Genomic DNA, 12,024 nt, shown 5'->3' with positions numbered 1-12,024 from the left:
GGGTGTGTCTATGAGCCAGACAAGTTTCGGAGAATTCCACTCCTCATCAGTGACCCTGGACACTACCACCAGTGAAAAATCAGATTAAACCAAGCCTTCATACTAGTGAGGTATCGAAAATCAGTGTAAAACACGTAAATACACCAGTTTGATTTACTGAATTTCTTTCTCAAAATACATCAAATGTTGTTGTTTGGTAATCGAGTATGTGATATCCCCCTTTTTGATTTTCCATGTAGCATTTCCTATTGTAAAACATGATGTTTCTGTCTGTCTGTCTATATATATAATTTCATGTTTGTTATAACAGAGAGCTGACAGACAAACAAGATGTATGAATCAGGCTCAATACCTAGAATTTTGTGAATCTCGGAGAATGTCATTCAGTAAGTTTTTTTTATTTGAAAGATTTTATAAGTTGTGTTTTTCAATTATTTTAATCAAATTTATTGTCTGCTTTGTAAATGTAATGCTTCACTGTTGCCTTTAACTTTAGAATTACTAATATGGTTCCACATGTTTTTTAAACACATTCTTCTAATCTAATTGTCTACCAGAATTGTCTGTGGGTTTATCATTTTGTTGGTTACAGTGTCACAAGTAACAATCGAGCTCCACAGAAAAATTCAAACAAAAATTACCACTAATAATGTAGTTAGTCCCAATGCCTACTACTGCTGGAGCTCCTGTGTATTTTACATATAAAATGAATGATTTCATCCAATTTGTTGGTCAGTTTTTTCTACACTGAGTTTTGTGATTGGCAAAAATATAAAATTGCTCAGTATGATGCAGTATGTGTAGAAACTCCTAATTTAACAACTGATAAGTTCTTGTGAGATTATCATAAAGTTACAGCTACATGAATAATACTGACCAGTTTCTTAAAATTATGAGGAGGATTTGTCTGAAATGTTCCTGTGAATCTTTCTTTTCATGTATGACAGTAGTTTGGTATTTACTAATGTGTGAAAAATGATTGACAGAGGTAAATTATTCATAAACTTCTAAATTTTTTTTATGAAATTTTAAGAAAATAGCTGAACATTATTTTTTTCTTTTCAGACACCATTTAAAAGATTGTTTTCATTTGAGGAAAATAAAAGAATTATTATAGTATATTCTGTATATGTCATATATGTTCCTTTCTGTTGATTAAATATGTCATATATGTTCCTTTCTGTTGGTTAAATGTGTCATATATGTTCCTTTCTGTTGGTTAAATGTATCATATATGTTCCTTTCTGTTGGTTAAATGTGTCATATATGTTCCTTTCTGTTGGTTAAATGTATCATATATGTTCCTTTCTGTTGGTTAAATGTGTCATATAGGTTCCTTTCTGTTGGTTAAATGTATCATATATGTTCCTTTCTGTTGGTTAAATGTGTCGTATATGTTCCTTTCTGTTGATTAAATGTGTCATGTATATATAGTTCCTTTCTGTTGATTAAATGTGTCATATATGTTCCTTTCTGTTGGTTAAATGTGTCATATATGTTTCTTTCTGTTGGTTAAATGTGTCATATATGTTCCTTTCTGTTGGTTAAATGTGTCGTATATGTTCCTTTCTGTTGATTAAATGTGTCATATATATATATAGTTCCTTTCTGTTCATTAAATGTGTCATATATGTTCCTTTCTGTTGATTAAATGTGTCATATATATTCCTTTCTGTTGATTAAATGTGTCATATATATTCCTTTCTGTTGGTTAAATGCATATGTTTAACATGTACTTATCACATAATTCTCTGTTTCCGGTGTTCCAGTATAGCATTTTTATCGTTCTACATGATCTAAAGTTTTATAGAGACAAGCAGATATTTAAAATTCTTATTCTAAATTACAATGTAAATAAGCTTACATTGCTTGACACGTAAGCTACTGAAAGCTGCAATAGATGTTTCCGTTGTATTACAATGATTTTGTTTTATTGTTAATTCAATTTCAGAGTAAAATGTTTACCTGCTGAACAAATATTGGTAGTAGTATCATATAAACAGTTATTTGTAACAGAGCTGTCTAGAAGTAAAATTTCTGTTTTTAACTTTTAGAAAATATTTTTTTAACTCAAATTTTAATTTTCTTGTAGACAATTTTAGCTACAAATTTACTTCTTGGTTTTTCTTCATAAAAAATTACATTAAAAACGCATTTATTTTCTTTCTATATTATACTTCTCTCTCTCTCTCTCTATATATATATATATATACACACACACACATATATATATATACGTATATATAATAAACCTATAAGTTAAAGTACAATTGCTAGGGTTTCCCCTTTGCTTTGTACCAATATTGAATCTGTGTAATTGTTTTCTTTAACAAACAATATTTGCTAGTCGTATCTATAACCTTATGCTTTTTTTTTATCTTCAGGTCGAAATTATAGGAGTACCAAATTTCGGGACTGGCTTCTCAAGGATGGAGTAACTGATATGAAACCTAATGCACTGGCTTTAGAAATCTTTAACTACCTTGCCTATGAAACTGTTGCTCAGGTTTTGTGTTTCATATTGTATACATCATTTGAAATAAGTTAGCTCAGTAGATTTATTACTGGCTACTGTCTCAGAGAGAGACAAACTTAATTCCACTCTGTGTCTTACAAATGTACGTGTGTATATAGGTTTGTGTGTGTATTTACATGGCATTAAATTTCCATTAATAATGTTTGATGCAATTTTTCACAGTGGCAACAAAAAGCATTTCAGAAAGGTAAAGAAAAATATTAAGTTGAAAAGAAGGGCAAAAGGAAACACAAAATCCTAGAACTTCATTAAATGTTTGGTATACTAAAATTTTATGCCTTTAAAGAATGCATATTCATAACAAATGTTTAGTGCTTAGAATTCATATACTGGCCACTTCTTTGTGACCTTCTAATATTGGTTTAAACCACCTTTGGCCCGGACTTGGCATGGTATATACTCTATTAGAAGCTGGGAAAAGTCTGTTTAGAATATTAGCTCATTTGTCAAGAAGCTTGGACTGCAAGTGATTCACAGATATTGGCAGAATATTTATGATATGGTTTTGGTAACTGAATGTCAATTGTTGTCATAGTTTTGTAGTTTTAGTTTATACAGTTACCTAAGTTTAATTATTAATTAGTCTTTAGCTAATCAGCTGCTCTTCAAGGAAATCTTGAGAAAAACTGTTTCTGTGTAGTGTGCTTTCATGATAGAAGTATGGTGTGTTATATCCACTTGAATAGGGTCTTCCCCCATTAGAATTTGAATTGAATTGAATGTTTTCAAAGGAATATCCAGGTTTTACTGACTTCTATGCTAGGTTGACTGAGTGCATTATCAGTTATATGGTTGTAGAAGAATTCTTTTATCTTTTGTATTCTCATGTTTGGTTCATAGTCTATTATTTTAGTATTATTTCAATTCATCATATGGTCTTCTTCTCTGGCATGATGGACTATTGGAAATAGATTGTTATTGTAGTCTTGTATGTCTATTATGCTCCTGAACTCTAACTCTTGATGGTCAATGTATTGGAATCCATATTCACAGGAGATACTATAAATGGTGTTTCTTTCCTCCATTAATTAAATTGGATCTTTAGGCAGTTTAGTGTGTTCTAATTGCATTCATATTGTGTTGTAGCTTCTCACTAATATTTTATCTTTATGTTGTCTACATATCCTCTGTATAATTTTAGAGAGAACTCTGAAATAGGGGAATATGGCTGTATATTTCTAATTTTCTTCCTTTTGTATTCTCTGTGTTTACCTTCTTTATCAAGTGTTCTGGGTATCCATTGTTCTTAGCTTCTTCAGCATTAAAGTCTTTTTCATTCTGTAAATAAGATAACTCTTTATAATGGCCCACAATCCTTTATAGAAGACTCTAGGTTGTAGTATTCTCACAATGCCAATAAGGCTTAATATTTGTTAGGCCCACCTTAAACTCAAATTAGACCTATGTCTGTACTGAAATAAAGATAGAACAAGGATAGCGAACCATAGTGACTAGTTAGTCAGGATAGTTTATGATAGGAAATATATGTATACTAAAAAGAGAGAGAGAGAGAAGGAAGGAAGGGAAAACAATAACTGAATAAAGGGGGAAAACAGAAAAGAAGAAAAAAGTTGTGTTTGTTTTGTAGCTCTTGTTACTGTATACAAAGTTACCACTTCATAAGATATAGATTTTAATTACTGAGTTATCAACTGCCAAGTTATAGGTAATAACAGAGTTAGTTTGTTTTATTACAAATAGTGTTACCAAGTGTTCAGCTACAAGCATAAGTACAGTGCTACTGTATGTAAGATATAGATGTAGTGTTTAGGTTTAATTACAATTAAGAGTTACTGTGAGTTGCATTATAAGTACTTATAGAGTACTAACAGTGGATTAATTACACTTCTAATGTTAGACTGAGATTGAGTTTAGTTTTAGTACATATATATACAAGAGACAGAAACTAATGTATTGGAGCCGAGTTGTGTGCAACATGAAGGTAGATGAATCTCTAGAATACATGATTAATGGCCAACAGAATTTAGATGTGTAAGGTTTACTACATAATGCCACACACATATTGGGTAGGTTGACAGATCATCAAGTGAAGAGAACACTTCACACTCTGTTACTAGAGAGTGGAAACAACATGGAGATGCCTAATTAGTGGTTATAAGCAGCTGATTGGCATAAGGTCCTACACCTGGGAAGCTTCACAATGCATACTCAAGCGAGGAATGTAAGCCCCATTTTAATAGTCTTCTGGCCCGTGCCTACCAGGTAAGGGTGTACAGGGTTACGAACAACAGTTCTGAAAAGTGAGTAGTCAATGTATTGCCTATAAACAACAATAACTTAAAAAGATGCACGCAAATGGTGCCCTCAAGAGTAACAGAGTAGTGTGGGACCTCAACTGACCAGCAAGAAGAAGTAGAAAAACAGCTAAACAAGACCTAAATATCAAGCTGACAAATGATGCATGTGTAAAAAAAGAGTAACAATCAATCTCACATTATGACCGGTTACTGCAATGTCAGAGGGATCAAGTAAAGCAAATGCAGTTTTAAAGAGCTCTCTAAATTCTATAGCATCACACTATTGCAAGAGAGTAAACTCTCAGACTTTGAGGAGTTCACTCTCACTGGCTTTATCTTCATACCACCTGCTGAACCAGAGGGTAGAAGGACCATCATTTGCAGAGCAACAATATTCTGCATAAGGCTGATGGAGCATTTAAATTTACCAGATGCAGCAGGAGAATGGAGCAGAAAGCTATAAAACAAGCTATCTTTTGGATTCCTGAAAGCAATAAACTAGTGATTGGTCCCCAGATGGATGGCAGAAAGCAAATCAACTGGATGGTAGGATTGTCACCTGGACATATGTTCAAGGCCATGCAGGGGTAAAGCTAAATGAAGAAGCTGACTAACTTGCAAAAGAAGCTCCTATACCATATCTGGCACAACTCTACTGGCAGGATATCAACCTTCTCTGCTCTGGTAAGGTAAAAACTGCAACCATGGAAGATCTTCATCAATATTCAGAGGGAATGAAACTGTAGGAAAACAAAGTATGATGTATCTAGGAAAAATACAGTGAATCAATAGGATACTATACGTCCACCAGTAACATCAGTGAAGAAACTCTCCTCTATGTCCTGCAAAGCAGCTGTACTTCATATGAGGGATCAGCACATGTTGATGAAATTATTGGAATTGTCATCTAGTATATGACTCAACTCAGCTATAAATTAGGCAGTCTATGATGCTTTTCTTTACACTGTTAGGGTGATATGATCTATAGTCAAGGTATTAATTCATATCTTTTGTTTTTTGCAAACTCCTGTGATATATGAGTTATTTGTCTTAGTAATTATTACATCAAGGAATAGAAGTTGTTGTTTTCTCTGTTTCTATTGTGAATTTTATTGCAATATGTTCTTTGTTCAGGTGTTTCTAGGATTTTTGAATCTTGTCTGTAGTGCATGACCATATTATGAATATATCACTAACATATCTGAGCCAAATCTTTGGGTGTAGAGCAACTGTTTCGAGGGTGTTAACTTTGAAATGTACCATGTAGAAATTACTAAATACATTTGTAATAACAAATGTATCATCAATGTATCCTAGCCAAATCTTGAAGCATATAATGGCTGTTTTGACCGCATTTACTTCAAAGTATTCCATGTAGAGGTTATTGAGTACATCTTGGAAGAATTCTTGTTTATGAAAGTGACAAATGTAGTAGAGGCATACATGATCAATAGCAGAGATCGTGTACACCCTGGATGTTATTTGTCTTTCAAAACAAAAATCAAAAAGGCTCAATTCCTGTCATGAAAAACTTATCTACATAATTACATTATTATCAGAGTTTCTACTGTTTGAACAACACCAGCAAGGTTCAGCTGCCCTATGCAGTTTTCTTCACACTTGCATTCTATTATCTGTATTAAAGAATGTTGAAAATTGGCTAATTAGACTATGTCACATGCTTATATAAATCCGTTATCAAAAGTTCTGCTCTAAACACCACTGAAATCATTCTTTGCTGTGTGCATATGAAATAAGTGGTTTTAAAACTAGTTTTTCACTATTTGACTGTTTTGGTGACGTCTCGTGATATGGTTGGAGATGGTTAAATTATTATTACCACTAATGATGAATCATTAAGTTGGAAGACAGTCTGACATCTTTTCCATAATAAAACTTTTTGATTGCCAAATTTTTCTCTAATTGCAGTCATATAATTTGTGACTTTAACTATTGACAGATTCTGATGGCCAGTGTCTTTGATCATCCTATTAAAGGATCAATCTTTATTAACAATGTTTCTTTTAGATAGACATTCCCTACCATGCTCCTATGAAAGTTAGATAGTTCCTTTCTCTTACCCACTGTCTTGCAGATTAGCCATGATATAATTACACCTCTGCATGCAGCACCTATGGATTTATATGTGATCACACTGTTGAAACAGGTGCTAGGAAACTGTTGTTCTCGTACACCAGATTAAATTGGAAAGCTAGCAGGGAGGAGGGGTGGGCTTTGGACATGACAGTCTTATGCCAAAGCCTTTTACAACAGAAACTACACAGGGTTATTGTCAAGATTCATGGTTGCCAGATTGAGTATGACAAGTTATGGTGACATAGAATGTAATGATATGACGAGGCTTTAAAAATCATTACAGTATAATGTACTTAACCTCTGTATTCCCTCATTACTCTAAAGACAGCAGATATGTAAGAATGGGCAATATAAAAACATAGTGTAATATAAATTGTTAAAAACATTTTTTTAAATTGTTTTACTGAAGAGTTTCCTCTTTAAATAGATTATAGATTTAGCTCTGCTGGTTAAAAAAGATGCTGAAGGAGCTTCTGGAGATCCAGTTGATAGGTTGATCCCACTCAATGTGAATAATCCAGAATACCCAAGTATTCAGCTAGGATTTCATAATTCGGGAATGTCTCTTGGAACCGCTTCAGAATCTCCAACTCAGGCAAGTTATGATATTTGCTTAATTCATTTATATTATTCTTGACAAAGTCACAATTATATTAGAAGAGAGACAGAATAATGTTTTGCTAATTAGTGAAGGCCAAAATAATAAATTTGATTTTGTAGTTTTGATGATAGAAATATCATTGTTTACTCAGATAGCAGTTGCCATAATGTACTGTATAACATAACTTGTCATATGTCCTAAAACTGTCTTCTTTCAAATACATTTATTTATAAATGAAACTTGTCAATTACTCTACGATATATTTGTACCTCACACCAACTACATAAGGAATTTATGTGTGGTTGACCGTGCTGTATGTATGTGTTACATTATTAAGATTACATTATATTAACTTGTTTATTTCTTTCTGCTTTCCCATGCTGTGCCTCTAAAGTGTTCTTTTTTGTAATTTTAGGGTTGTTCACCATCTCCTACATCCCCAGCTTCAAGTAGTTATGGTAACCAGAGTCCAGGAAGCAGTGGCTATGGAAAACCTAAGCCAAAAAAGCAAAAGAAGGTTTTATTTGGTTTTTGCTCTACTTAACTGTGTATTTTTAATGCAATAATCTATAATGATTGAAATGTTTAAAACTTTCTACACCAAGTAATTGCATTTTATAGCTATTAAAATCATCGGTTCATCTATATATAGACTTAACAGCTCATAGAAACGTTTTATTTTATGATTTTTTTTATTTCAGAAACTAGAACTGTTACTCTTGTTCCTTGTCACATTTTAAGCAAGTCTTTTTTGTATGATATTTTCAAGGTTGTGCTATTTGCCTTGAGTTGAAAATTTATTTTATCATTTAAGATGTATTAACTATGTAAAATATTAATATTTTTAAGCATACTTACTTTGCTAGCTCAAGTATTATTGCTATGTTTAATTTATTTGTTTGTGGAGGTGAGTTTATTATTCAAGTTAAAAAAGTCAATAGGTGATCTTTTTTTCATGCTGATAAACAATTACGTAGTGAAGGTAAATGATAAAACAAGCTCAATGACATTTAGAACAATATAAGGGTTCAAAGGAAAAAACTTAGTTAAGATTAAAAACTAAGTAAGTACATCAGTAAATATAGATACAAAAAAAGCACCAAAGGGTCAGAAAATGTATGAAACAAAAACTAGAGAAATATTGAAATTAGATTATTTTATGAAAGTACATTTTTTATTAAGATGGTAAGGTTAGACGTTTAATTGAAAGGCTTTCCTTTTGTAAAAGTTGTATGTTTGAGCAACCTGCATTTGAACTAATTTACTCAGAAAACATTCATTACTGATGTTTTGCATGTCTCAGTGAATAGTAGAAGGACAGGGAGATGATAAATTTTGCTTAATTCTCAAGAATATCCTTTTGTATTTATGGATACTAACAGTTACATCTGTAGGTAGACTCACAGCTGACAGTTATGAATAAATGATTCATGAACGAAGCTAGCTTGGTATCCAGTCTTTTGACTGATATTGTTTTTTATGTGATATGAAGGCTTAGAAACAACTCAGAGTTGAATTTGGGCATAGTATCTAAGTAACAGCATAAGATAATGTTTAAGTTCATAGCTCTGCTTTTTAAAGTAAGAAAGACTGAAGTATGAGGGACTCAATAAGACAATAAAGATAAGTATGGAAACAAGTTGAATCCAAATGTAACGATTATATTTTCAAACCTCCAACTAGAGACTCTTTAAAAATAAAAAAGGTAAACAAACAAGGCTGGAAATAGTGTTTACATTCTTTTCTCAAGCTACAAATCCCTATTTTTGACTCCATGTCTACAGTACTTATCAATTTTAGTAGAGTCAAAATTAGGGATTTGTAACTTGAAAAAATAATGTAGACACTATTTCCAGCTTTGTTTTTTTTACTTTTTCTTAGAGTCCCTAGTTATAGGCTTGAAAATGTAATCTTTGCATTTTGATTCTATTTGTTTCTGTATTTTTTATGATGCCTATTCTCTTTTTTAAATTAAGAATTTTTGATAATTTTGTTTCTTAAGTTTTTTATGTCCATTTATGGAGAATAAATTTTAAGCTTCATACACGCATTCAGTTGAATGTTACATGTTTTTCAACAGTTTGCTGTTACATTGGCTTTTTTTTCCACCCAACCACCACCCTTAACTTATTCAAAACATATAACAAATGTTATAGCAAAGAATAAAGACATGTACTGGTATGCAACTACAACAAACAGTATACAGCTAACTTTTGTGTTTGTCTATATATATATATATATATATATATGTGTGTGTGTGTGTGTATCTATATACATATATATTAGAGAGGTCAAAACGATGTTTGGATCATGGTCCATAAAGATATCTTAGAGAGAAAGGACAAAGGTTTTTCTTAGTTATAAAAGTGAAATTCAGTACGAATGAAATGATCGTAGCTAACTAATTTAGAAATGATAGTACTTGATTTTATTGAGTAGGTTGATTGAACTTCTCGAGGTGCTTTTCCACCCATCATTTCTCATATGCTCCAGGAGTTTCGTACGTAAGCAAATTATATTACTAGCACTTCGTATACGATTATATTCAACTCTCTGTCATTTAATTCATGATTTAAGCTTATTTTCCAAAGCATACCAGAAATATATATTACTTCGTGGAGGAGGAGGAGGGAAATAAGATTCTAAATTGATAATCCAAAAAGAGAGAGTTATTGCTGAAATGAAGAAAGAGGAAGACATCAAATGCTTGTTTTTATTAGTTTATAAAATGGCTGAGAAAGCTGATAAAAGTGGTGAGCTTAAATGTCTGAAAAACTTAGATGATTGTCATAGAAAGATAAATATGAAGCTGTTAGTAAGCAAGACTCACAGATCCAAAACTTGTATGAAGATATTAATTGTTTGTTTGTTATGAATTTCGTGCAAAGCTACACTAGGGCTATCTGCACTAGTCATCCCTAATTTAGCATTGTAAGACTGGAGGGAAGGCAACTAGTCATCACCACCCACCACCAACTCTTGGGCTACTCTTTTACCAACAAATAGTGGGATTGACCGTCACATTATAACATCTCCACGGCTGAAAGGGCGAGCATGTTTGGTGTGACAGGGATTCGAACCCACGACCCGCAGATTACGAATCGAGCACACTAACCACCTGGCCATGCCAGGCCCAAAATATTAATTACTACAATATTAATATGAAAGAGGATATTATTCCTGTGAGAATTAGTGACTATCTCTTGTGGAAGTACTACTTCTACTACGGATATGCTTTTGTTTGAAATTTAGAAACTTTAAAATACTTTTGGAGCTTCACCACATCCAGTCATGCTCTATCTTGTAGCTGTAAATCTTGACAGTAGCCTGAAGCATGGTTTTCTTAAAGCTTTTATGTCAAGTACCCACCACTACTCCTTGCATGCTATCTATAAGTCACCTATTACAGGTGAACACCATTTACCTAGCTTCCACTTGAACAGCCTGATTGCATAGAAATCCATAAGGCCAATGTCTTCATATGGAGTAACACAAATACCCATTTCATTCTTCAGCATCTTTTAATGTTTGAAGTATGTGATGGTTGAACAGATGTTGTCTATCACACCTGGGGTACGACTTGTTGCAAGTCTGTCTGGATGGTTCTGGTACTCCAACATGATCTATATGCTTTGTTTTCCACTGCTTTTGAGTACAAGGACATCCTCATATAGGAAATTCTAAACTCCCGATCTGAACATATCGTGCATTAGGAATGGCTGTTGCATTCCTTTTCACATAAGCAATCATCTTTTGGTGGCATCACACTACCTACAAAACACCATACAATGTCAAAATGTAGTTTTGATACATGATCTTTCAGTGCAAACTTATATTGGCTGTGTTTGTCATGTGACAAGCTGATTTTCATATTAAAATCATTTTTAATGTAACATACTCAAGCCTCCTCTGTATTTCACGAATATTTTGTCATGAATCAGTTTTTAGTAAAGTGGTTTGAATGTCTTGAGATTGTGTTACTGAAAAAAGAGCTTTGTAGCAACATAGTAACAGGTATTTCAGGTTTTAACTGCATCATGATAAGATAGATTTTAATAGGAAGAGGTCTTGGAAACGTGGATGAAATAAGTCTTGAAAATTGCTTGACAGTTTCAGAAATTTGTTTTTTTTTAAAGGAATATGAACCCTAAATTAACTGTAGTTGAAATTTATTTTGAAGATCAATAGTCTATTACAAGTCTTAACAGTTGTAACAAAGTAACCAAATGATTGCATTACAGAAATGCTAATAACGGATTGTCATTTTATGAAAAAAAACATTTATGATGGATTTGGTATTTAAATCTCAAATAATAAATTTCTATTAATATATTATATATTGCTTTATATTAAACACATTTGTAAACACAACCTTATTTTGATGATTAAAAACACTGACTAACATGGACCCAAAAGGAGAGATGAGTGATAAAATGTTATGAGTAACAACTGATAACATTCGGTGACGAGGAACCCACTTTGAGACTAATAATGGCTGGAGACGGCTTGAATGGGTAATGAAGAAAAACTTT

The 12,024-nt window shown here is 32.5% G+C and overlaps 1 protein-coding gene across 2 annotated transcripts in view; it reads left to right on the top strand.

Annotated features, from left to right (window-relative positions):
• LOC106468584 (transcription initiation protein SPT3 homolog) overlaps positions 1-12,024 on the top strand; it is a 31,859-nt gene that overhangs the window by 14,228 nt on the left and 5,607 nt on the right. For both annotated transcript variants that reach the window (XM_022396928.1, XM_022396927.1), the window contains exons 7-10: positions 311-386; positions 2,385-2,506; positions 7,319-7,486; positions 7,908-8,009. In XM_022396928.1, coding sequence (XP_022252636.1) covers positions 311-386; positions 2,385-2,506; positions 7,319-7,486; positions 7,908-8,009 — 468 coding nt within the window. The remainder of the gene's footprint in view (positions 1-310; positions 387-2,384; positions 2,507-7,318; positions 7,487-7,907; positions 8,010-12,024) is intronic.

This window comes from Limulus polyphemus, unplaced genomic scaffold, assembly GCF_000517525.1.
Source record: "Limulus polyphemus unplaced genomic scaffold, Limulus_polyphemus-2.1.2 Scaffold3066, whole genome shotgun sequence".
NCBI lineage: Eukaryota > Metazoa > Arthropoda > Merostomata > Xiphosura > Limulidae > Limulus > Limulus polyphemus.
This window is presented reverse-complemented; position numbering and strand designations above follow the sequence as displayed.